Source organism: Euleptes europaea, chromosome 11 (assembly GCF_029931775.1).
Source record: "Euleptes europaea isolate rEulEur1 chromosome 11, rEulEur1.hap1, whole genome shotgun sequence".
NCBI classification, from domain to species: Eukaryota; Metazoa; Chordata; class Lepidosauria; order Squamata; family Sphaerodactylidae; genus Euleptes; species Euleptes europaea.
In genome coordinates, this window is record NC_079322.1 from 51354063 (window position 1) to 51381636 (window position 27574).

Sequence of the window (27574 nt, forward strand, 5' to 3'; positions counted from 1 at the left end):
GTCCAATCTGGAAGTTATGGCAGCATGGATCAGCGTGACCAGTCAGCCAAGTCTAAATAGGGGGCCAGCTTATGAGCCAGCTGTAAATGAAAGAGGGTGCTCCTAGCAAAAGAACCAACCTAGTAATCCATCAACAAGGCCAGGCAATAGGGAACCTCTGGATCTTAGCTTGAGCTATTCAAGAAAATGTAACCCCATCTGAGGCTGGAATAGTGACACCGAGCTAGGCACTCTGTATTCCCAACTAGCACCACCTTCTTCTTGGCTAGATTGAGCTTCAGATACTATCCTCAACCACTTGATCTCAGTATCAACATCCTATCTCAGAACAGTTGCTTCTGGGAGTTCAAGCAGCAACATATAAAGCTGGGTATCAACAGCATATTGGTGACAACTCACTCCAAAGCTCCTGATGTTCTCAGCGAAAGATTGTTAAATACAGATTAAAGAGCATTGGGGATAAAACAGATATTTTGGGCACCACACACATCAGGTCCCAACTAGCTGATTCTGCCTCTATTATGCAAATGCTTTCCTTCCCGCCAGCAAGGAAAACACAATACCAACGGAGGACTGTCCCTTTTACCCCGAACGTTGATTGCAGCATCATGGTTGACCATGTCATATGCTGCTGATAGGTCTAGCAATATCAGTAGCAATGGACTGCCCTTAACCAACTGTATCTGGATATCATCCACCAAGGCCAGTAATTCTGATTCAGTCCCAAATCCAGGTCTTGAGCCAGACTGCAATAGGTCAGGGACAAATCATTTACCTAGAAATGGCTGCTGTTGCTCTGCCACAAACTTCTCAGTCACCTTGTCCAGAATAGTAAGACTGGACATAGGTCAATAACTGCCAACACTCCTCTTATCCAAAGATGACTTCTTAATAACTGGTCTTTGATGATGCTGACAAAGATTTCTAAAATTATGCATGGAGAAAGTGAAGAGGGAGAATACTGTCTTCCTCTCCAGTACTAGAATATGGGGGTTCCAATGAAGTTGTGGATGCGGAAGAGACTCAAGATGAAGAAAAGGAAGTAGTCCTTTACTCAGTGAGTAATTGAATTGTGGAATTTAGACAAGTAAAGGATGGGTTCATCAGGGGCTCCACATATAGAACTTCCATGACTAGAGGCAGTAAACTTCAGAATACCAGTGCTAGCAGGCAACATCCGGGTAAGGCCTTGGTCCATATGGCCATCTGTTGGCCTTCCAGAGTGGTTGGTTGGCCATAATCTGAAACAGGATGCTAGACTAGATGAACCACCATTCTAATCCAATAGAGGACCTCTTACGTTCTAATTTTTTTGTGCTGTCAAATCACAGCTGACTTATGGCAACCCCGTAGTGGTTTCAAGACAAGAGACTCTGAGAGCTGGCTTGCCATTGCCTGCCTCCATGTCATGGCCCTGGTGTTCCTTGGAAGTCGCCCATACAAATACTAACCAGGACCAACCCTGCTTAGCTTCTGAGATCTGACAAGATCAGGCTAGCCAGAGGCTCTCCCGATCAGGATATATAGAGTATATATAATATATGTTCTAATATATTGTATATATAACAACATTTGTTATTCTGGTTAGATCTACGCACACAATGGGGTTTTAAGACCTTGCTTTTAAACCACTTAATATCTCAACTAATTTCAGAATCGTCATTACCATACAGTTTTTTCTTCTAAATGATAGACTGTCACTGAGACATGGCCCCTCCTCAGAGCATTATTATGTATGGTAGTAGGAAGCAATCTTCAAACAGCCCAATCCTAGCAGAGTTACAGTCTTCTAAATCCATTGAAGTAAATGGGTTCAGAAGGATGTAATTTAGGATTGTTCTGAAAGTGTATAACCAACAAGCTGCTGTGTTTGAAAGTATTCTATTTTAACATTTTGTAAACACTTTGCTGAACATTCTCAGTTTGATGATACCTTTCAGGTTACTGCCCTAAGGTTAAAGATGTCTATACCTTGGGACCAGGAGCACCTGGGAATCCAGAAGGTCCAGCACCACCAATAGGACCCTGCAAGATGAAAAAAGGGAAAAAAAAGAGATCTCCAGTTACAGATATTCTGGTGGGATAAACAGAGACAATAGAACAAGCTTATTTGAATCTAATGAACAATCACACTTTTAATGCATCTTTTTGAATAATGAAATGACAAGGCCCAGTTTCTTCAAGCCACGATGGATAAAATATTTGCAGAAGCTTATATGAGTGTGCGATTATGAGTGCAGAATGTTCCTTCAAAAGAAAATGTGGATCACATACTATCCTACAGAACAACAAACTGATGGAGACAGGAAGGGCTGGATTACACACGAGAAGTCCCACTTGCACAAATGAGGAGACCTCACTGTTCACTACATAGAAAGGATATGGAGGGGGCCTTCATATGTTCCCTGTTTAGTCTAGATTTTTTAAAAAGTTGCAATCTAAACCCAGGAGCCATTCAGAAAGGCCTCCTTAATCTAAATACTTTTACTCCATCTTCCATCTGTTACTAGATATGCAGGTCAGTCGTAAATTGTCTAATGGCAGCAGCTACGGACCTATTTCTTATGTTATGATTCCTGTACGGTAGGGTTGCCAGATCCCTCTTCACCACTGGTGGGAGGTTTTGGGGGTGGAGCCTGAGGAAGGCAGGGTTTGGGGAGGGGAGATACTTCAATGTCATAGAGTCCAATTGCCAAAGTGGCCATTTTCTCCAGGGGAACTGATCTCTATTGGCTGGAGATTCAGTTGCAATAGCAGGAGATCTCCAGCTACTACCTGGCGGTTGGCAACCCTGGTGTATGGTGGAAGTTCCAAGTGGAGTCCATAAGTGGAGTGCCTGCACAATTTGTGACACACCTAGCTAAAAGAAGCCCACTAACCACATACTGAAGCTCATAACCCCCCCCCCCATTGCAGCCTGGGCAGACAGCCAAGAATGAGAGTTCACTGAACTCTCATAGGCTACATTTACCTCAGCGACTCTCAAGTTATCGGGCCTGACCACAAGTGGGAGAAAGTGCTGCACAAGGAAGACCAAGCTTGACGTTCCTACGGGCTTAACTCATTCCAGTGTTGCACAAGGTCTTAGGATAGAACGGAAGGACTCACCAGATGCCAGCATTTGATTTGGTCAGTTTTCTATATCAATGATTCAAGAAAGAGTACGCACTGAAACCGTTTTGTCAGCTCTGTAGAGTTCCTGTGAAACCCTTTTTGTGTGTGCCGTCAAGTCATAGTTGACTTATGGTGGCCCTGTAGGGTTTTCCAAGGCAAGAGACATTCAGATGTGGTTTTCCATTGCCTGCCTCCGAGACACAACTCTATTGTTCCTTGGAGGTTGCCCATCCAAATACTAATCAGGGCCGACCCTGCTTAGCTTCTGAGATCTGATGAGATCAGGCTAGCCTGGGGCTAGCCAGGTAAGGGCTGTGAAACTCTATGTGGAGTGAAACAGGGAGTAGCTTTCTTATGTGGGATGTCTCTACATCTCTGAAACAGAGGAATTCTTTTCAAAGAATGAGTATTTGATGATAATGTTGGCTACAACTGTATCATTCAATTTTCCCCCTCTTTAATTCCTAATGCCAGACTCTATGGGTAGAAAAAAAGGACTCCAGCATTTTTGAAATGTTCATGGGTTTATATTAGAGCCCCGCTAGAATCAGATGTTTGTGGGGCCGTGTGAAAGGTCAACCTACACAAAGATCTGTTGTGCTATTGCCCCCTGCACCCTTGCTCCAACTTGCGGGACTGGCAGCTCCAGTGTAACTGGCATGCTGAGAGGCAATCACAAAATCGGGGGATTTGAATACATGCTTTGAATATAACATGAGAATTAGTCAATGCATGTATTAAAAACAATAACATGTATACTGCAGATGAATTAAACCTGCATTCACTGTAAGTTTAAACAGCACTTACTGAACTGTAATCTGGGGCACAATGCCTCAGGCTTTTGAAAAGTCTTGTACTATGGATGTATATGGAAGGAATGTCCTTGACCATCAGGTCAGACCTGCATTCTGTGCACCTGCTTTTATTTGTACACATAAGAGCACTTTACATCTAAGGCATATTATCTTTGCAACATTATTGCTATTGAAAAGCTATAGCTGCCTCTCAAGCCACACTGTTAAACTATGGATGTTTATATCATATGAGTAGGCTAACCTAGGACCTCCCATGCAAGCATCGGTAACTCTCACGGAGAGAGCAGGGCTTAGCATGGGGAGTATCAATGTGATTAGGAGATTCCAAATAATACTACCAACCATATACCAGTTCAAAGACACAAAAGGTACTGCTTGGCTTGGGTGAAGATGCTCTCAGTGGCAAATTTGCAATGAACTCAGCAACAAGGTCTGATATAATTTTCACCATTAGATGTGTAAATCAAACATAATTTATTATTTACTTCTGAAAGATGCAGCCAGGATCACGTTTCCTGGATGAGCCAGAACTGGGCACAGGTTAGCTGCAGCTAGGGTGTCCAGGCCTCTGTCATCAACCACCAAGAGCTTTTTGGGGCAGGGCGAGCATCAATCGATGTCACTTCCGGGTTTTATCCAGTAAAACCATAGAGTAATTGGGACTTCCTAGAGTGTCATGACATCACTTTTTGGTGTCACCCCCAAAAGGACATTGCGATGTTGATTGATATCCCTTCCTACCCCCTTTTCCTTTCCCCCATTTGAGCATTGGTGGAGACAGAGCAGCACATTTACTCCGCTTTACTCCGCTCTGGTTAGACCTCAACTAGAGTACTGTGTTCAGTTTTGGGCACTGCAATTTAAGAAGGATGTAGACAAGCTGGAACGTGTCCAGAGGAGGGCAACAAAGATGGTGAGGGCTCTGGAGACCAAGTCCTATGAGGAAAGGTTGAAGGAGCTGGGTATGTTTAGCCTGAAGAGAAGAAGACTGAGAGGGAATATGATAATCTTCAAGTACTTGAGGGGCTGTCATATAGAGGATGGTGGTGAGTTATTTTCTGTTGCCCAAGAAGGTCGAACCAGAACCAATGGGTTGAAATTAAATCAAAAGAGTTTCCGTCTAGACATTAAGAATAATTTTCTAACAGAGTGGTTCCTCAGTGGAACAGGCTTCCTCGGGAGGTGGTAAGCTCTCCTTCCCTGGAGGTTTTTAAGAAGAGGTTAGATGGCCATCTGTCAGCAATGCTGATTCTGTGACCTTAGTCAGATAATGAGAGGGAGGGCATCTTAGCCATCTTCTGGTCACTAGGGGTGTGTGTGTGGGGGGGAGGTAGTTGTGAGTTTCCTGCATTGTGCAGGGGGTTGGACTTGATGACCCTGGTGGTCCCTTCCAACTCTATGATTCTATGATATGGGAGTTTGCCTGGCAGAACTGGGCAAACCGTGAGCTAAGCAGCAGCCCTAGACATAAAATGTTGTTGCACAGGGGAGTAGTGTATCTCACAATGCTTAACATGTCAGTTGTATCTAGCTGCCATTGGAACCATGGGCCACTGGTTTCTGACGACATGATATATCTCAAAATTACCAAATAGGTTTACAACTGAGTGGTCATTTGTCAGAGAACATAACCAATCCTGGCTTTCTGATAAGTATACCTGTTTGACAAATATTTTCAAGTGTGTCTGGTGTTTTGTTTGCACTTTACGTTTTTAGGTGTACACCTAAGAAATGTGATGAATAGTCTGCAGAGCTCTCTAAGAATGTTACCTGTATTGTTTTGGCACTTGAACACATACCTGCAAGGGACAGGTTGTATTTTAAACATCCCCTGTTGTGCAATAGATCAAGGGCAGTGGGGAAGGCAAGATGGAGCAGACACAACTGTTCCCCCATCACTTGGGATGAATTCCAGACAGACTGAAAAATTATATAACATTGAAATTTTGACTTACAGCAGGGCCAGCGGGACCAACGCTTCCATCACTGCCACGAGCACCCTAAAGAAAACAAATGCCATTTTGAATTCCTGGTATGGAGTTAAAGAATCCAGAACAGAAACAAAAGCTAAATTCAAATAAAAAGTTTGTCCAGGTTGGTTATCACTTACAACTGATCCAGGAGCACCGACTCTTCCCCTTTCACCAGGGAGACCACGAGCACCCTAAAAGCAAAGCACATGGAAATGGTTTCTTAATATACCACAGGGCACACATGGAGTAATATTTTGGAATCTATCTTTTCTTACTTTTTTTAACAGCAGGCTGTAACCCTGAGCCAAGTTATTCATGCATAACTCTGACTGAACTCAACAGGATTTACATGCACATTTGTGAATGTACGACTGCAACCTTGTTGAACCCTGATCACTGGTCACAAGCAGAGAGAGCTGATTGTTTGGCAAGTGTGCCCCTGCCTGCATTATTATGAATGCTTTCATGTATAATTTAGACTTTCGCAGCACTGCCCTGCCACAGCTGCCACCTATCATTTTAAAAAGGGCAACAGTAATTTTAAAAAATAAGTTTGAGATTTTCGAGTTGAGACTTATTACTTAGTGTCTCTATGGGCCTTCAGCATCTGCCCATGAAGTCAGTTACTCTTGTGATTAGTTCATATCTTGAATAGATACCACTGACTGCCAGGCACAAAAAACAGGACATGTAATCTAGCCAATGTCAGTCATTTTCAGGATGCATTTGACTGCATCCTTTACAAAAGTCAGTTTGATGACTGGAATGGCCATGACAACTGAGGGAGTTCAAATGAGGTACGTTCATCTGGCTGAGGTCCTCTATGTGACTAGTCACAGCAACTAGTAGACTTTTAAGAAATGGCAATTCACCAGTATAATTTTTATTTTGTATTCTGCACATTACAAATCTGGTATTTTGCACATTACTTACAGCTTGTCCTGGGGTACCATTTTCTCCAGAGGCACCAGGTTCACCCTGTGAACAACAAATATTACAAATTTAACATACTTTTAAAATTGTTCTTCCATTGCAATGCTTGTTACTGACTTCAGCAAAAGACCCAACAAATGGTTCAGTTCAGTTTTACAGATAACAGACACATAAAATTTTACTTTGAATAAAGCAACTCATCAGATTAGTGATGAGTAATGGTAAAGCACTCTTTGTTATTAGAAGAGTGATAGAATGAATTTTGGCTTCAGTCTAGAGCCAAAATTATCACACATAAATCCCATTGAAAAGCAAACTATGGGCAACTATTAATGATTAACTTAAAACCCATTTAATTCTAAATGAGACATTTAGATTGGGAACAAAATATGCTAGTTGAAGGTATCTAGGATGTAACAATATTTGGGCAAACCAAGCCATAAACAGTTAAGCAAATATACAAAGATTTTATCCAAAGCAATCCTACTAATTTAGATGATCTATATATGGAAAGCACCACTTATTCTTGAAATGCAAGATGGGCCTCTTTCAAAATGTTTAGAAAATATCCTGAAGAAGCATAAATTTCTTCCTGAACTTTCTTCTGATGTGTATCTAGATTGGGCCAAGGACTGTTCCACTTCCTGACATTTGTGGCAATACAGGAAGGTTTGAACCCAAACTTTCGGTTGACTATCAGTACTATCAGTTTGGTTTTAAAACAAATGGGTGTGCCACAAGATTTGACTGATGCGCAATCTATCCTTTAGACAAGAGGCTACTGTTAGGAAAGAATATGGTTTCCAATTGGCAAAGGTATCAAACAAGGATGTATTTTATTTCCCTGTCTCTTCCATCTATATGAGGAACATATCATTAAAAAAGCTGGATTAGATTTAGAAGATGAGAGTGAAAATTGGTGGAAGAAACATTAATAATTTGAGATATGCAGATGACACCACATTACTGGCTGAAAATAGTGAAGACTTTAAATGACTACTGATGAAGGCTGAAGCAGAAAGCGCCAAGACAGGATCATAGCTGAACATCAAGAAGACAAGAGTAATGACCACTGAAAAAGTACACAACTTTAAGGATGACAATGAAGAAATTGAAATTGTTCAAGATTTTCTATTCCTTGGCTCAATCATCAACCAAAAGAGAGACTGCAACCAAGAAATCAGAAGGAGACTGAGACTGGGAAGGGCAGCCATGAAGGAGCTAGAAAAGATCCTTAAGTATAAGGATGTGTTGCTGGCAATCAAGATCAATATAATTCATATGATAGTATTCCCCATTGCTATGTATGGGTATGAAAGTAGGGCAATGAAGAAAGCTGACAGGAAGAAAGTTGATTCATTTGAGATGTGGTGTTGGAGGAGAGTTTTTCAGATATCATGGACTGCCAAAAAGACAAATCAGTTGGTTCTCGATCAAATCAAGCCTGAACTCTCCCTAGACGCTAAAATGACCAAACTGAGGCTATCGTACTTTGGTCACATTATGAGAAGACAAGAGTCACTGGAAATGGCAATAGTGCTAGGAAAGGTTGAAGGCAGGAGGAAAAAAAGAAGACATGATATGGATTGACTCAAACAAGGAAGTCACAGCTTTCAGTTTGCAAGACCTGAGCAAGGCTATTAATGCGAGGATGTTTTGGAGGTCATTAATTCATAGGGTAGCCATGAGTCGGAAGCGACTTGACAACAATTAGCACATACACACCAGTACTTTGGGTTAATGGAACAATATTTTTACAAGCTTATTGGCCCCATGGGGTCTTTTTGTATGACTGATCTATCAATGCAAAATGTTCCTCTAGTTGAACAAGATTATTTTGCAGGCTCGGGAATGTAAAATTGCTGCCCTGTTACAAAGGCTAGCCCATCCATTTCAATGAAGGAAGAAAATTAACATGAATTTTGTGGGTATGCAGGACTATTCCATCCATTGAAACAAATGGTATGGCCTGCTTAAACAAGAGCTCTGAATGCACTTAAGAAAGTACATGGAGCACTGGCTAGTCCCACACATATACAGCCCCACACCAACCTATTGCTTTCAATCTGGTGCATCTTAGTTTACAGCGGGGATAAGATCTTCCAATCAAATCAGCCTTCATTTTGTCTTGAGAATGCATAGCCAGTATTTTTCTTGACTTATGAAGATCCATTTTTATATAGTTGGAAAACACTTTTGATATGCTATACTCTAGTGTCTCTTAGATAGGAATTATATACTATATAACCAGATGTCAACTGCAGCAGTAACTGAGGGTGGAACCAATATAATCCAAGCTGCAATCCCTGGTGTCATTTCTTTGGTTTACCTCCCTAGTTCCTGAACCTGGCAAAGAAGTAGAGGATTCTTTGTCACAATTTAAAATTAAGAGCGCTTCCTTCCTACAACTCCTTTTCAACACTTTCTCATGTAAACTCAAGAGCAACTGCTTGCTTCAGTTCACTACAGCAACTAAAGAAAAGTCCTGATAATCTTTTTCCTAGTGTGCAATATATATATTTGCCTGTGTGCCATGGCACAACCAGAAGAGTGAAAGATAACAGTATTTAATATTTATATAGTCTTTGGTGGTAAGCCAACAGTGGAGACCGGGATTTGGCAACTGAAATGTTGGCCTCTATCCAACCAGTCCACTGAGCAAATTTGGAAGTCTTCAAAATATTGTCGAAGGCTTTCACAGTCAGAGTTCATTGGTTCTTGTAGGTTATCCGGGCTGTGTAACCGTGGTCTTGGACTTTTCTTTCCTGACGTTTCGCCAGCAACTGTGGCAGGCATCTTCAGAGGAGTAATACTGAAGGACAGTGTCTCTCAGTGTCAAGTGTGTAGGAAGATATAGTCAGAAAGGGGTTGGGTTTGAGCTGAGTCATTGTCCTGCAAAGTAATGTGCTAATCATTGTACTGTAAGTATCAAGATAATGTGCTAATGACGGTGTGGTATGTTTAGAACAGGAAGCTTGGCTTCCTGTCCTAAAAACCTCCAGACTAACAAAGACTATAGTCAACAATAGCCATGGAGATTAGCTTTGGACTTCACACATTAACAGATCACTTCAGGATACAATGGTTCCATATTAACATACCACACCGTCATTAGCACATTATCTTGATACTTACAGGACAATGATTAGCACATTACTTTGCAGGACAATGATTCAGCTCAAACCCAACCCCTTTCTGACTATATCTTCCTACACACTTGACACTGAGAGACACTGTCCTTCAGTGTTACTCCTCTGAAGATGCCTGCCACAGTTGCCTGCGAAACATCAGGAAAGAAAAGTCCAAGACCACCGTTACACAGCCCGGATAACCTACAAGAACCATTGGAAGTCTTCCTCCAGCATAAAGAGCCTTTCTCCAACTTAGGTGGCTCTTCCTTCAACTAGGGTTGCTAGGTCTCCTGCTGGCAACCCCTGCTGCCCACTGCCGATCCATCAGCTGACAGAAGAAAAATAAATTTAAAAACTGCTGTTGGCATGACAGTGTTACATCACTTCCAGGGAAAACTCAGAAGTGATGTCACTCCATTCAAGGAAGCACCTGAAACTCTATGGTTTCATGATTTTTAGAGCAGTGAGAAATCACTTCCAGGTTCCCCCCAGAAGTGACTAATGCCATAGTACTGATGGCGCCCCATGGCTCCTTCTGTCTGCCAGCCATTGGCTGGCAACCCTACCTCCAAACACAAGAGCCACTTAAGTTGGAGGAAGTGTCCTTAAGCGTTTCTCCAGCACAAAGTAAGATACTTATTGTTTCATTTTCTGTAGCTTTATTTTAAAGGCACTTGTTATAAATTATTGTTGCTTAGTACAGTGAATCAGAAGAGTAGATTTACACATGGCTCCATGCTGAAGGATGCACAGGGCATCTGAGGAAGGAAGGAAGGGGAAGGAAGGAAGGAAGGAAGGAAGGAAGGAAGGAAGGAAGGAAGGAAGGAAGGTTAGTTTGGGGGATTAGTGAAACCAAAGATTCCATGAGTGAGGCCTCTTTTGTATTAGCAGATGTGTGTGCTGACATTGGAATCAGAAGTTGAGAACATTCTGTTTGGCTTGTTTACTGAACACTGATTCAATGCTAGAATTTGGACCTGCATGTGTCACTATTTTTTTAAAATCATCTTGAAGTTTTATGATTGAATCCCCACCATGGTTCACTCTTGGCACAAGTTGACTTTAATTACAGAACTTGTTGTTAATTATGGTAAACGGTATTTTAAAACACATGAGCATAGCACTAGGAATGGAGATGTGGCTATGTGGCGTATGCTCTCTCCAATAAAAAATGACATGTATAGCTTGTATTGTCAGTAAATTTTACCTTGTTACCAGGAGCACCAGGTTCTCCTTTGCGGCCGTCCAAACCATTATGTCCCTGTAATGAATGAAGAAATATTTATTGTGAAAATCTTCCTATAAACCAACAACGTTTTAATGCACACAGAAATTCTAGCATATTAAACGGAAATGATGGCTTGTAGCCTAGGGATGCCAACTCTGGATTCAAAATACCAAGAGATTTGAGGATGGAGTCTGGGAGAGTGGAATTTGAGGAGGGGAGGGACCTCAATAGGGCATAATGCCATGCAGCCCACCTTCCAAAGCACCCATTTTCTCCAGGAGAAGGAATACATGGTTTGAATGAATGAATGAGTGAATGAAGTAGTCTGGAGATCAGCTGTAATTCCAGGAGATCTCCAGCCCCCATCTGGAGATTGGTGACCCTTTAGTAGCCAGAACATGGATTTTTCGTGGGGAGAGGGGAACGGTCTGTGTGTTTTACAGTGCAATCCTAAATAATAGATGAAGAAGGGCATAACTCTGTTTAGGATTGCACTGCTATACTGCCAGGGATTTTAAGAGCACCAGACAAACAGAAGTCCAAGGGCAAACGGGGGAAAATATTTTCTGCAATTGAAGGGTTATTCACAATGGTGCATGTAGGCAAGGAAAGGGCATATGAGGCACCCAGCAACAATGCCTAATGTCACAGGAACCCCATGCAAAGTGTTCCCATGACGTTAGCACAACTTCCACAACAAAATGGAGGCAACAGTCACATTTGGTGGTGGAAAGAACTGCTTTCCAGCCACAACATGTTGCAGTTTTGCATTCCAGGAAATCAATATCCATCTCGAATGAAAGCATTCAGAAAATGTCTTTTGGGTGGACGGGGGATAGCTGAAACCCAGCACTAGTTTATCTCTGTACAGACACTTTGCTGGTTCGGCATTCACATACAGCACAGACATCCAGGGACGATTATGGATAGGGCTGCCAACTGCCAGGTAGTAGCAGGAGATCTCCTGCTAATTCAACTGATCTCCAGCCGATAGAGATCAGATCACCTGGAAAAAATGGCCGCTTTGGCAATTGAACTCTATGGCATTGAAGTCCCTCCCCAAACCCCACCCTCCTCAGGCTCCGCCCCAAAAATCTCCCGCAGGTGGCGAAGAGGGACCTGGCAACCCTAATTATGGATAAGGACCGACACTGTTTCCATCATGGTAATCCACTCAGTCTCTCCACTCCAGCTCCCCAAAGAGCTGGTGAAGGCATGCCCTACAATGTGGTTCATGTCTAATTCATGTGAAACCCAAATTCTGAAAGCCTTGTGCAGCCTATGCTCACGGAAGGAAAAATGGCATGGCCCAAGTGAATTAACAGTTAAATGCCTTTGAAGTTTAATCATGGAGGGCCACAGTAAACTGGGTGGAGGTACTGGGTGGAGGTAAAGGCTAATGACCTCCAACTGATTTGATACATGGTTTTTCCACTTTGTGCAGAAAAGCTGTATAGATGATAGTTTTCTGCCTACAATTAGAACTGCAATTTGCTATACTAATTGTGGATTTGCACTGATGTATTGTAGACACATCCAGGATTTAGGGTAAGATCCCTTTTCCTTAAAACATTCCACTCTTATACAGTTTAGGGTGAATCCATTTTGACCACTGGTGGCAAATGGTTACTTTGCTTTGTCTAAGATAAACAGCTGTACAAAATAGTGACATCATGGTGTGTATGGGCTATGCTACTGAAAACTCCAGACTTTTACAGTGCCAATTGTAAACAGTCGCACCCTTCTAAATACACAGAAGTCAATGGATTTAGAAGTCAATAGATTTAGAAGGGAATAACTTGGCCTAGGATGGCACAGTCAGTCTCCTTAACTATCATAATCCTTAGTTGTATTCCTCTCCCAATCAAATGCTCACCCTTATTCCTTTGAAACCAGGGAGGCCAGGAGTTCCGGGAAAGCCACGAGCACCCTTAAAAGGGGGGGAAAAATAAACACCTCATGTGATACAAAGTAAGAGCTGTTACTTTCATACATCAGGATAAGCAGACGACGTCTTCAAAGGCGCTGAAATCTGGAGGCCAATCTTCCCAAATGCAACTCGTTGACAATTTTTGCATCTCATGAGCCACAGCTTACGTTGGCTATTTTCATACGTTACCCTTCATACTTCTAATACCCTTCATACTTTCTAATGCAGTTGATTTTACAGAATGTTCATTTGCATTATAAATATCTTTCTGTCCCACAAGATCAGCCAGCATGCAATTTAAACTTCAATGCTAAGCTTCCCAATGCTTCCCAATGTGATGCCCATAGATGCCATGGTGCCCACCAGTACTTCTCTTGGTGCCTGCTGAACGGAACTTTTCAAAAAGTGGGTGGGGTGATTGTAAAGCGGGGCTTGTTATTGGCTGCTCTCATCAATGAAAGGGCTTTCCAATGGAGGATTAGGACTGCTAAGCACCTGGGGCTTCCTTTGTCAGTATGTGGTTCCATTCCCCCTTCAGGCTTTCTGTCTTCGTAGGAGGAGGGATGTATTCCATTTGGCTCCACCACCTGTGGCAGCCATTTTGGGCTGGGCTCTGCTTCCTGTGGAAAGCAGTTTTAGGCTCCAAAAGGTTGGGGACCTCTGGCTAAGCTCATTCCCCCAAAAGTAACTTCTGCTGAAATCAACAACACTTTCTTCTAAAAAAATGCATTTAGGAACAGAGTGCATGTAGAATGAGTGATTGCAGAAAACTAGTTTCTAAGCATACAGATTCTGAATGCAAACACACACCATACAGTAAGGAATATATATTTGATTTATATCCTGCACTTCACCTATAAGGTTCTCAAGGTGACTTAAAACAGTCTATGCATATGAAATACCATAAAGTAGGCAGGCTTGCACTGATGCTACAGCTCGCTTACCCATAATTCTGATTTTCTTAAAGGGCCACTCTGAAGAAGGGCCACGAGGCAGTGGGCCTGGCTACTGCCACCATGTTAATCCCATTGCGGCAGCCACTGCTTCTTGCCTTTGGTTTGGGTCAGCGACTGGAGTTACCAGTAGGATCTCCTCAGGGGACCCTATTTCCTCTTGGCGTAACCTGAAGAACCCTACCATAAATGACTGAAATATCTGGAGACAATAGCACAACACCCCAAAATTTCTGTACACTAAATCTATCCCTAAAGAACAGCAGAGGAGATCATTTCCCTTTTCTGGCAGTTGTAGCCAGATTTAACCAGCAGATTCTGAAGGCTACAGAAAAGATGGCACTCACCTGAGGGCCAGCAACACCCCTCTCACCAGGTCTGCCAGGTCTACCAGGATGGCCCTTAAAGTCAGGAAATAAAGGGGAAACAAATTTACTCTCTTTCTCATGGAACACCAAATATATCAAACATATTCATGTCCCTTCTTTAAGAGGAGACTGCAGACACGTTTTAAAGCTGTTTTATGTTAAAGGTTAAAGCTTATATTGGAGATACTTAATCTGCATCCTACCTAGAGGTAAATCCTGTGGAACTCAGTGTGATTTGATTTTATGATACTTCTCAGGTTCCCAAGTGGGAAGGGCCACAGCTCAGAGTCGGCCTGCTTTCCAAGCATAAGACCCCCTAGTTCAGTCCCAGCATTGCCAGCTATAACCAGGGTCAGGAAAACCTTTGAAACCATGGATAACTGCTGTCCATCCAAGTAGACAATGCTGAGCTACAGAGGCCAGTGGGCTCAGTATAAGACACACTGCTTATTGAATAAATAATCATGTTTTACACATTACAGTAACTGTCACTGCGACATCCAGCTATTAATACAATGCCCGCGGGGCATAAGAAACATCCCAACAGTTGGACAATTAGAAGTCTGAATACACAGAAATGCAGCGGTTGTATGGGCTGGGATGGAGAGGAGGAATACAATAAATGCTGGTAGCTGATGCTTGGGTTAGAGAATGGCTCCTACTGAAATTTCCCAGGAATACTTACATCGTCACCGGCCTTCCCAGGAGGACCAGCTGGACCACGACCACCTTGTGGACCCTAGTAATGAAGAGTAAGAATTTAATTTGAAATAAAACAATGGATGCAAGAAGTACCAGTTCTTTGGATGAAATATTACTAGTGACCTTGTTCAAATCAGGATCCTAGCCTGAGTCCAGTGATTCCAAGCTTTGGAACCTGTCTGTTGGACTTCAGAAAAGCAAGATAAAATGTAATGGTAGTCCCCTGTGCAAGCACTGGGTCATTACTGACCCAAGGGGTGATGTCACATCATGACGTTTACTAGGCAGACTATGTTTATGGGATGGTTTGCCACTGCCTTCTCTAGTCATCTACACTTTACCCCCAGCAAGCTGCCTACTTATTTTAGCAACCTTGGAAGGCTGGAAGGCTGAGTCAATCTTGAGCTGGCTACCTGAAGCCAACTTCTGTCAGGATCGAACTCAGGTCATGAGCAGAGCTTGGACTACAGTACTACAGCTTACCACTCTGCACAAAGGTCTTGTTTAGTCACTGAAAACATTTTGTGCCATTTGCAGATATATTAGTAAACAAAAACAAAAAAATCAGCGCTTAGCCCGCCAAACCCAACTGAAGAGGTTTCCTCACAACCCTTGCTGAAAGCAAGAGGTAGAATATCGCATTACAAGGGGAAGATCATTCCACTCTAAAACCTTGTGGCAACTGTGTTAATGGCTGTGTTTCTAGCAGCCTCTTATGGTTATTATGCAGTCCCTAAGGTCACAGAAATTCTCTCAAGACTATCACCCCCTGTCCGCTAAATGGCAGGGTCCTGTCCCCATCACAAAAAGAGTCAGCCCAGCCGTCTATCAGGTTGCCATCCCCAGGAAAAAGGGAGTGGAAAGGCAAACTGCCACCAGACGTCCATTCACAAGCTCCGCCTATTGCGTAGCCATCCTCAATGCCCCCAACCTCAGAAGTCTCCATTAGGCAGATCTCAATAGGAAGCATCGCCCACCTTCCAACCATCTCTCTGGAAGGAACCTTCATGGAGCTATAAAGCAAACCCTCTACCGACTGGACCTCTTTTTTCCAGTCATGCTTTTTCAGTGCTACATATCACAGAACAAGCAAGGGGGGGAAAGAGTCAGTCAAAGAAAAGAGACCCCCCCAATTTTCTTTTTCAATTTCTTCTGGGTTATAGAAAGCACTCCCCTGACACTGCAAAATCTCTGTATTGCAGGGACCCAGAATGCCCCCAGGAAATTTCAGTCATTATCATGACTCAAAAATTTTTTACTTACTGTTTGACCGGGTTCACCAGGTTCACCACTATGTCCTGCTGGGCCTGGAGAACCCTACAGAGGACAAAAAAAAAAATCAATATTAACACGGTGAGCATTCTTCCAGAGATGGAAGTATCTGGAGAAAAAAACTTGGATTTGAACCCAGAATGGTACCAAGAAGCCAGTTTCATGATCAAGGGTTCAGATAGCCAACTAGCAAAGCTCTGGAGTACTAGGCTACATATAGTATACTTCCATACAGTAAAAGGCCAAAACAAATGACCAGTGGAAACATGGAGAGATACCCGGCAGATGGCCTGTGTACTCTGCCCCCTCTTAGCATGATTATTAAGGTAAGAGTTTCGAAAAGGGTATGACAGAAGGACTGGGGGAAAGGGGAGGAGTACGCTTTACTTTCCCACTATGCTAAGAGAATCAAAGGTATGGTGTCCCAGGTCCGGTGCTTGGGGTAGGACTGCCAGTTGGGAAATATCTGGAGATTTTGGGGGTGGAGCCTGAGGAAGGCAGGGTTAATTGAGGGGAGGGACTTCAGTTTGGTATAATGCTATAGAATGCACGTTTCAAAGCGGCCATTTTCTCCAGGTGAACCGATCTCTGTCGTCTGGAGATCAGTTGTAATCCCAGAAGATCTCCAGCCACCACCTGGCAGTTGGCAATCATACAGCCTGGTGGGCTGCTAGCAGTAGTACTGGATCTGCTGGCTGTGAATATCTCCTCTACAGGTGGAGGTGTTGGTTCAGGCTTGATTTATAAGCGATAATGTATATAACTAAATGACCACCAATGGCTTTGGTCAGAATATACTTACAGGGGGTCCAGCTGCTCCAGGAGGGCCTCTGGGTCCCATAAGTCCCTGGAAAAAGATATACGGCAAAGTCCATTTAGAACACTAGGTAATAACCCAGTACTGTTGCCAGCATCACTTAATTCAGGCAAATGGTGGCACTGAGGCATAGAGATTAATATAACAATAGTAATAATGTTGTTGTTGTTTTTAACATAAGTTTAGTTAATTGCCCGTATTTCTAAAGCCAACAAGCAGTAAACACAGAAGCAAAATACCAGAGTTTGGACCTGCCTTTCCCTAGTCTAGACCAATAGCATAATACAAGTTGTAATGTATCTATAATCCTTACAGCAGCCAATGGGTTGGATCCAACAAGCTATTGCACTGGTGAAAAAGGAAGGGGAGGGTCTGCTTTGACCAACCAAAAAGGCTATGCTGGAAATCACGGGACCTGCATGGACAAAAGCCACGTGGAGTGGGATGGCAGAGGAACCGGGTAAAATTCCACATAGAAGCTGATTGGATTCAACCCAATGTAATTTAGTAGAATATATTATACTACAGTATCGGTTTGAAATATTTCTATCCTAGCTGCTCATCAAGGTTTTTGAGGTGGCTTACAACATAGTTCAAAACCATGCCACTCACAACAATAATCAATATTCTAAAAAACAATATTTAAAACAATAATCAATATTAAATGAAAAAGAAACCCCACAACCACTGGCAGGTTAAAAAAAAACTGCAACAAAACCATGGTCCATCTAAGCTCCATCAAATGCCTGGATAAACAGCAAATCTGGTGCCTAAAAGTCATCACAGTAAGCACCGGCTGACTGGGCTCAGAGAAGGCCTACTATAATGATGCCCCTTCACAGAGGAGGCCCTAACCAAGTCAGTCACCTCACCTCAGGTGGAGCTGATCCCCAAGGATGATTTTAATGCCCACATGAGTTCATATGGGAACAGGTGGTCTTTCAGATACCCTGCTCTCAAGCCTTTCATAGTATATGAGGATTTGATTTCAAAAGTCTTACTAAAACAAGGACAGCTATTTATAATTTGCGGGTTGTTTTTCTTTGTGACTTTTCAGATAACCCAGAACACACATGAACACATGAAGCTGCCATATACTGAATCAAACCATTGGTCCATCAAAGTCAGTATTGTCTACTCAAACCGGCAGTGGCTCTCCAGGGTCTTAGGCAGAGATCTTTCACATCACCTACTTGCCTAGTCCGTTTAACTGGAGATGCCGGGGATTGAACCTGGGGACTTTCTGCATGCCAGGCAGATGCTCTGCCACTGAGCCACAGCCCCTCCCCAAAACTCAAGCAGTGTATCTGTCAGTGGCCTTTCTTTTGAAGCCATTCTAGATCACAGCATATTAAGAGTTAAGGTAATACCAAAAGATTCCTGTTTACCAAAGTGGCGTGGGGGCACAGGTGTGATAGGCTGAACTCTTCTTGCATGACAATCATTGCCAGGGCATATAAAATCTTTTGAGAGTTTGGGAAGCCCTACAGGTTTGCCAGGCTAGTTTTAGAATGACTTGGGGCAGTGAAGAAGTGAGCAAAATTAGCTTCTCTGGCCCTCTGGGCAAGCCAGGAGCAGTAGCAGTGATGGAGATGGGTGGTGGAGGCAGACTGAGGTGGCAAAATGCCTTGCGCATCAACTCTATCCTTTAGCTCCAGCTGAAGAACCTCTATGGAGGGATGATGAACGCGTGCACTGCAGTGTAACATGCAGAAAAACGTGAAATAGCACAGGAAGGCTAGACAAGGACTAGGCAAAGATATTGCTGCCGATTTACAGGCAAATTTTGGGTTCTGACACAAAACTTCAGGCAACTTGCCCATAACATGTCACTTTTATAGCCAGATGACAACCTTACTGATTTTATGAACTGGATGGAGGAAAGAATGGCTGGTGCCCTAAATAAGTAAGAAGATCTGTATATCCTCAGAAGATCAATAACTGCAACCCAAATAATTTAACACTCATTCTACTGTAGTTTCAACTAGATACTTTGGTTGGAGAATAGCTATATTTTGTAGTTTTCATATTCTCAGTTCCACCTTTTGGCCCCACAAGAGCAAGCTTCTGTTACTAGCTTTTTTATTTATCATTTATTTATTTAAATATTTTTACGTGACATTCCTTTGGGTCAAGGCAGCTTTACATGGAGGGCGAGGATGGGGTGAAGGTAATAGCCCCAGGTTCCCCAGTGGGGGAGTGATTGATGCACAAAGGTTGGCAAAGGTTGCACAGAGCCTCTGTCTCCAGACAGGCCCTACTTTTTACCTTAAACTCCTTGGGTGGGGGGTGGAAGCAAGTGGATAGGAAATCCAACATTGTGCCTCTCTCACTCTTTTCCCCTATTGCTCTGCTCCAGAGCTAAAACATCTCTGCGCTAGTGTAAAAATGAATGAATGAGCAGCAGACGGCTAGACTTCATAAAACCAAAATACATCAGTATATTCAACCATGTTAGCCCCACCAAAATAAACGGACATGAGAGCTCTTGTTTAGCTGAGTCCCATTTATTTAAATAATACTGCTGCCAGTGAACTTATTAGTGAAAGGTAGACCACGATTCTGCAGAAGGAACACCACTGGCTTCCTCCCTGGCCTGCAGTCTTCAGACCACGTATGACAAAAACAGTTCCACAGATATTAGTGGGATAGCTCTGGCATTAGGGTTGCCAGCACGTTGGGAAATACATGGAGATTTTGGGGGCGGAGCCTGAGGAGGCAGGGTTTGGGGAGGGGACTTCAATGCCATAGAGTTCAGTTGCCAAAGCGGCCATTTTCTCTAGGTGAACTGATCTCTATCAGCTGGAGATCAATTGTAATAGCAGGAGATTTCCAGCCACCACCTGGAGGTTGGTAACCAACTGGCATAGACTGTCAAGATTCACTGTCAAATGGCTAACACATGGAAAATATGTATTCAGTACAAAACTACAGCATTTCAGCCTGACTGAAAGGTTTCTTGTGACCCTGAGAACTCCAGCACACACACATAAGTCCTTTTTCTGCAATGTCTTCACTTAAATGTGAAGCAGAGGTTCCTCATCCATTGAAGTGGATGGAACTGTGGTTCAGGAATATCACTGTAACAGGTTATTGGATCAGTTACCAGTATTTTGATCATGGTTAACAGCCAATATTATATTACTGCTGACTTTAATAGCAAATAACTTCACATTGTTGCCAGCTTTAGGATTAAATTTTGCATGTTTTCTTTTCTTTAGGGCAATAGGCACATAGTTTAAAAACAATCTCTCTCTCTTTTTGCCTAGTATCTTTAGAAACATCATTCTTTGAATATGTTTCTATCACCCTGAATACACAACTACCTTTGATTCAAGAGGCTGTTTAAAATAGTCTCTCTGCAAGACTAGTCATTATCAAATGACGTGGTAGCATTATCTAGTCATTATCAAATGACGTGGTAGCATTATCAAATGATGTGGCTCTAAGTCATTTGATAATGCAACCCTGAGGCATGCATCTTGGAATCTCTTCTCCAGTTCATTCATTCCACAGCCAGGTCTAACCTTTCTGACAAAAAGGTAATGCAATTTTCCCTGCCATTTCCTGACTCCTAGTCTGCGTGCCATTTTGTAACACAAGAAAGATAATTCAGCATTACAAAAAAAACTCTGAGAGAACCAGTTCGGCATTGTCTAGAACAGTGCTCCCCAGTGTTTTTGGTATGGTGAAACCACACGCTCAAATTTACTTGGTGTGGTAACCCACTTACAAAAGCTGGGCATGCACAAATCAATAAAAACTCGGGATCACTTTCGCAGGCTTTGTGACTAGGGTTGCCAGGTTCCTCTTAACCACCGGCAGGAGGTTTTTGGAGTGGAGCCTGAGGAGGGCGGGGTTTGGAGAGGGACTTCAATGCCATAGAGTCCAATTGCCAAAGCGGCCATTTTCTCCAGGTGAACTGATCTCTATTGGCTGGAGATCAGTTGTAATAGTGGGAGATCTCCAGCTACTACCAGGAGGTTGGCAACCCTATTTGTGACCCACTTTTGGATTAGCATTCACTGGTTGACGCACGAGTCAGTCATGCTTCTTCACCCTACTTCTGAATCATGTCTGAAGCAGGAGAGGTTTTTGACACCCATCCCCTTAAGAGATTGGAGGATAACCAATGTTAAAAGGGGTGGGGAGAAAATGGCTGTGAAGCCGGACCAACAGAGATGCAAGGTTAGAGGGCTCTTTAAAGCCATCTCACCTTGCCAGCCGTGCTTTTGGTGTTGAGCTTCCAGTTATAGGCTGCTTAGGTCTGCAGACTAGAAGGAAGACTCCAGGCCTTCCATGTTATGAACAGACAATATGGATGCAGAAATACGCGATCAGTACTTGCTGCAGCCGAACACATTTGGTAGTCCATGTTAGAAGTGGGTTTTATGACTTCCAGTTTATGATCATAAGCAGTGGGGGTAGGCCAGCCATGCATGTTATACTATGAGGACTAAAGGGAACTTCCACTTTCAGAGATGGTAAACCTCTGAATACCAGGACTAGGAGGCAACATCAGGGAGAAGGCCTTGGCCTCTATGCCTTGTTTGTTGGCTCTTCAGGTCAACTGGTTAGCCACTGTGTGAACAGGATACTGGACAAAATTAACTACTAGTTTAATCTAGCAGGGCTTTTATTACCTTTTTGTGCAGAGGCCTCCTGACTCTAGCAATATGGGGAATGTGCCAGCTGCAGGAAGTCCTGAGTGGCTTGTCCCCTGGCTGTTTATACATACGACCCTCTCATCTAGGGTTGCTAGCTCTGGGGTGGGAAATACCTGGAGATTTTGGGAGTGAAGTCTGAGGAGGGAAGGGTTTGGGGAGGGGAGGTATGTTAATGGGGTATAATGCCATAGAGTCCAGCTTCCAAAGCAGCCATTTTCTTCAAGTGAACTGAAGAGATCACCTGGAAATCAGTTGTAATAGCAAGAGATCTCCAACCATCACCTGGAGGTTGGCAATCCTACTCTCAGCTACTGAGGTACAGCCTGCAAGTGAACCTTGGTACACACCTATTCTCTGCATGGAATATTCTCACCTGTACCACAACAGGAGAGGAACAGTTCCAGCTCTGCCCGTATGTGGTATGCAGGAGAGGATGAGTCTAGCCTGGACTGAGAGACACAGGGGGACTGATCTTTAGGGTTGCCAGGTCCCTCTTCACCACTGGGGGGAGGTTTTTGGGCAGAGCCTGAGGAGGGCAGGGTTTGGGGAGGGGAGGGATTACAGTACCATAGAGTCCAATGATCAAAGCAGCCATTTTCTCCAGGTGAACTGATTATCGGCTGGAGATCAGTTGTAATAGCAGGAGATCTCCAGCTAGTACCTAAAGGTTGGCAACCCTACTGATCTTGCCAATCTATAGAGGCAGCAGCACATAACACACAACTCTTGGAGGGGGTGGGCAGTTGCCACTGGGGGTACTACACACTGGTTCTCCCAATTTCTTTGTGTGTGTGTGTGTATACGCACACGCAACAGGTACCCATATCTTCATCTCTGTGTACCACTGACAGGGACAGGATCGTGCTCTGTATCAATGTGCAGTTCTTCAGTGAGTGATATGCTTAAGAGATCAAGTAAAGGATTCCCCATGTAATCTGCATGAGTACTGAAAGAAAACACTTCCTTACCATTGGTCCTTGGCCTACGTCAGCTGATTTAGATTGGTCATATTGAGCAGCAAAGTTCTGTAGGAAACAGAAAGGAATCATTCTTATAATACAAAAGAACTTATTTAGCATTTAAGTAATGTATGCCCATGACACAATTATTGTTTCTGGGTGGCTAATTTTAATTATCCCCAAATGCCTGTCATTGTAATACATTGAAATCTTTTGGTTCCAAAAAAAGAATGGAATTTCATCTTTATTGATGGTGAAAGCTTGGAATGAAACTAAGAGAAAAAGAGGTTAGCGACTCAAGCTGATTCAAGGAAAATAAATACCTTAGTACCAAAATATTTTCACTATATCGAGTATATGTAATTAGTATTCTAGACTTTTCCAGGTGTGCTTTATAACTACACAGACATTAAAGCAGAGCTTTACAGATGTCTAAGAGGTGCTTTTGAAAGATCTGTTAGCTGTTTACTGTTCAACTCTTTCATCATAGATGATCAGAAAATAACTTTAAAGCATGACTACTTTACTTATCACCTGGTTTTATATTTCCACTGTAGGCTTGCTAAAACACAGAGTAGTGATCCTTCTGGAAAGGTGATCAGTCTTTCTAGTTCAGGTTGTCCATGTTTAGCAGTACCATCCTAGTTATACCCTTCTAAGCCTATTGATTTCAATGGACTCAGACCAGTGGAATAGGACGGCACTGTAAATCACATGCTGATCATTTTGATTAAACACAGCATGATCTGTAAAAAGGGACACTAGGATTTATACTAAATTAACTTTTCTGAGTCATACTGACTTACATTTGAGCGTTTCTGCTTGCTGCCTCATTTCAAACACGTTTACTAATCAGGATAGATTCCATTGATTTCTACAAGGCCTTATTTCCTAGTCTAGTAAGTATATTTAGGATTCAAGAATTGTGGAGTGACCTGATATCCTTTTCAAGAAAGTGTTAGTAACATGGCTCAGTGCTTTGCATAATATTAACTTAGCTTCTTTTATGGAATATTATCCATTTATTGCTTATAATTGATGTTCCTTTTCTTGTATGAACTGAACCATCTTGGGTCAATCTGAAGAAAAGTGGGCTAGAAATGTCTCCCATGAAAATGAATAGGGGAATGCAGAATCAGCACTGTCTCTCAAGACCTTTTGTCTGCAAGTAAGAATTTTGCACAGAGAAGCCTAGCCATGTAAGGATGCATTAGGTGTATAGCCAATTTTCATATTTAGAAGACATTGTACGTCAGCAGCAAAACAGTGTGAGTGACTTTTTGGCCAGTTTTGTTCTTATGAACTCAATCAATTAACTCCTGAATACGAGAACAGATCTTGAGTGTACAGGATGAAGGAACAGAATTAAAATAGAAGACGATAGATAAAACATTCATCCCTTGACTGTACATAATTCTGGAGATGTTCCCATAGACCACAATGGAATCTGGAGAATACATCTGAGATGATATGTTCATGGAATATGAAGTTTATCCTTTTTTAAAAGAGTGCTAAGCTACTTATGCTATAATGCACCACAAAGCAATTTCAAGAAATAAAACTTTAGATGCCTTACTCCGCCAAGACCGGGAGGACCAGGGGGACCTGGGGGACCTGGTGGTCCATCTTCACCATCTCTACCTGGTGAGCCTGGTGGACCCTATGGGGAAAAATTTACAATATTAAGTAAAAAATGGAAATATCCAGGAGATTTTAAGTAGTCAAGTTATTAAGAAATGAAAGCTGGTTTTGCCCAATCCCAGATATCTTTACAATGCTTGAATGCTAGAACCATTTAATATACATTGGAATCACAGGATTTGGAGAAGGAGGAGGACCACATTACAATTTTGTGAGCATATTAATTCTAGTTTTAAGCATTTTAAAATATTCAATACAGAACTGATGTGTGGAGGAGAATAAGGACCCAGAAGTCTTCTACAAATGGCTAGAACAGATGCCTCTAGAGGGGGAAGCAACTAGGGTTTGCCAACCTCCAGGTGGGGCCTAGAGTTCTCCCAGAATTTCAACTGATCTCCAGACTACTGAGATCAGTGTTCCTGGAGAAAATGGCTGCTTTGGAGGGTAGGCTGTAAGGCAGTCTACCCCGCTGAGGTCCCTCTCTTCCCCAAATGCCCGCCTTCCCCAAACTCCACCCCCAAATCTCCAGGAAATTCCCAACCCAAATTTGGCAAACCCTAGCTGTAATACAAAGAAAGGTTCCCAGAACCTTGGGGAACTCTTGTCTGTCTGGCCCCAACATTTGCAGGGATGGTCCCAGATTTTGCTATGACCCCAACATTTCTGTAAAAAGGTTTATGAGTCATTCATGTAACTCATATCAACATTTGTCACTTAAGATGATACAATGGCAAATTGGGTGTTGTCTTTTAGACAGTGTATATTTATAACAAATATTGTGCAATGATAACAACTATAATGTAAGAACCAGGAAGAGGAGGACTAATATGGCTGTACAGAACTGGCCTATGGAAATAAACTATTTCATAAAACTGGTGTATCTCCATTAATCCCAAAGCAGACATGCTCATTTCCAGTAATATACATTTGTAAATTAGATAATAAATTTAACAATTCAAGCATCATGCAAAGAATCTATGCACTCTCTTTCGCAAGATTTCTAGTAGCCTCCCTTTGCTACAACTGTTAAAGACTTCGTATATATCAATAGAATGCAAGTCAATTTAGCTCTCAAACCAATTGCAAGCTATTGGATAGTTCATTCTGTGCTTAACACTATAATCATCAAAATTACTTAACTAGGTGCATACCCATATTTTCAGAAATCACAATGATTAAAAATTCTTTAGTTGTTAACAGATGCCCATGTGTTAGGCACAAAATCTATTCTGATATGGGCAAAATCCTGAATTGCTTTCACATCATCAGATTTTTATGGTCTATGTCAGGGAGTCATATATTAATTGTTCACTCACGGCCTGGTGGAATTAAAGTAGCATTCTAGGTGATGCTATAGATATAACTTGGTAACTTTAATTTCATATATCTGTGTTGGGAGACTGGGGATGGGTCTCTTCCAGCAGCCCTCCCACCAATGCTTTTGATTGCTAATCCCAATGATGAGATACATTCCAGGCTGGTCACAAGCATGGCTCCTTCTGGCTGGCCCAGAATGCACCTGGATCTGCACTGACTATTCCAGTGAGCATACTTGCTGGGGGAAAGGGTCCCAACACATTTTATACAACATAGACCACTTCAGGTAAAAGCTTTAGCTCTTTAACTCTAAATCAGGCCTACACACAACTTGTGTGTTAAAGGCAATATGGCGGCCATATTTGGCCATTTATCAAGAGCTCAACAAACTGTTTATACCACTTGCCTGGACCTCAGACAACAGGTGGTGTGTATGTGTTGAACACCTGGATTACAAATGGTGCTAGATTTCACTAAATATCAAACAAATTTCAATCCAGGTTACCAAATGGAGGGGCAGGGAGGGAGTCTTAACGGTTGTCTTAAAACCACAACTTTCAGTAACATACTTTTAAATATGTAAGGGCCTCTTTACGTGTTTTGTGGTGATAAATGTACTACTTCTACCACTACACATAGTTGCTGTGGGCAGCAATGGCCACTCCTGGCTCCCTGACATATGTGCTGATATTATAAAGTAGCAGAAAACATACATTCTGTAATGCATTCACCTTCATTTTCTTCATAACACGTGTTGAAAATATTTGGGAAGTAGTATGGCACTGTCAACAACTGCATCTCTAAGGCCTGACTTATGACTTGTATTCTTACACCTCTTTGTTAGAAACCCCATACAAAGTAACTGATCCCGTCAAATCAAAATCCAAGCCTTGCTTGCTTCCCTATTCCATCTGAAACAGGCAAGAGACAGCCCTATAGAATATCACATGCAGGGAAGGAAAGTAGTATCACATTGCCTCTCTGCCAAACCAGTGAGATTGTAAATATGGCCAGCTGGCCAGACAGAATATCTGAAGAAATCACTGCAGGGGAGATTTGTGAAGCAAACTAATAGGGAGCCTAAGATCAGTGCAGAAAAAGCACTGGATTTAGGTGAATGCAGCAGGCAATAGATTTGGGGAGCAGTAGAAAGAAAGCATTGGAAACCATTTGCAATCACCATTCCTGAATTCATAAAATCATGCCACAGTGAACTTGTAAACTGCATCTGCCACACAGTTGTGGCAAATCTATCAAATCTTGCATTGATAGAGCCGGATGGCTACATCAACGAATTGTCAGTAAAGCAAGCCAGTCAAACTAAGCGACATAAGAGAATGCATTTTATTTAACTGAGCTTTTCCTTGCCACATCAAGAAGCTGCAAGCCTCAACTGATCACACTATAATGAATAGGACAATCCTTCCAGTAAATATGTTTCATGACTGAGCTATATTGATGCTTACTGGATTCCCCCTTTTTTTGCGTGCTGTCAAGTCACAGCTGACTTACAGCGACTCTGTAGGGTTTTCAAGGTAAGAGACTTTCAATGGTTTGCTATTGCCTGCCTCCACATCATGACACTGGTATTCCTTGGAGGTCGCCCATCTGAATACTAACCAGGGCCAACCCTCCTGAGCTTCTGAGATCTGATGAAATCAGGCAAGCATGGGGCTATCCAGGTCAGGGCGGATGCCCATTAGCTGTAATCAAATCCAATCACTTTAGCAGGACTTGGGAAGGCAGATATCCTC

General features: G+C 42.5%; 1 protein-coding gene across 1 annotated transcript in view; it reads right to left on the bottom strand.

Moving 5' to 3' along the window:
- The window catches only part of COL1A2 (collagen type I alpha 2 chain), an 84936-nt gene that overhangs the window by 51014 nt on the left and 6348 nt on the right, over positions 1–27574 (bottom strand). Inside the window, exons 5-16 of the mRNA XM_056857216.1 lie at positions 24439–24522; positions 22872–22928; positions 17222–17266; positions 16411–16464; positions 15131–15184; positions 14425–14478; positions 13071–13124; positions 11174–11227; positions 6836–6880; positions 6040–6093; positions 5885–5929; positions 1972–2025 (exon numbers count right to left, since the gene is read on the bottom strand). Of these exons, the coding sequence (XP_056713194.1) occupies positions 1972–2025; positions 5885–5929; positions 6040–6093; positions 6836–6880; positions 11174–11227; positions 13071–13124; positions 14425–14478; positions 15131–15184; positions 16411–16464; positions 17222–17266; positions 22872–22928; positions 24439–24522 (654 nt within the window). The remainder of the gene's footprint in view (positions 1–1971; positions 2026–5884; positions 5930–6039; positions 6094–6835; positions 6881–11173; positions 11228–13070; positions 13125–14424; positions 14479–15130; positions 15185–16410; positions 16465–17221; positions 17267–22871; positions 22929–24438; positions 24523–27574) is intronic.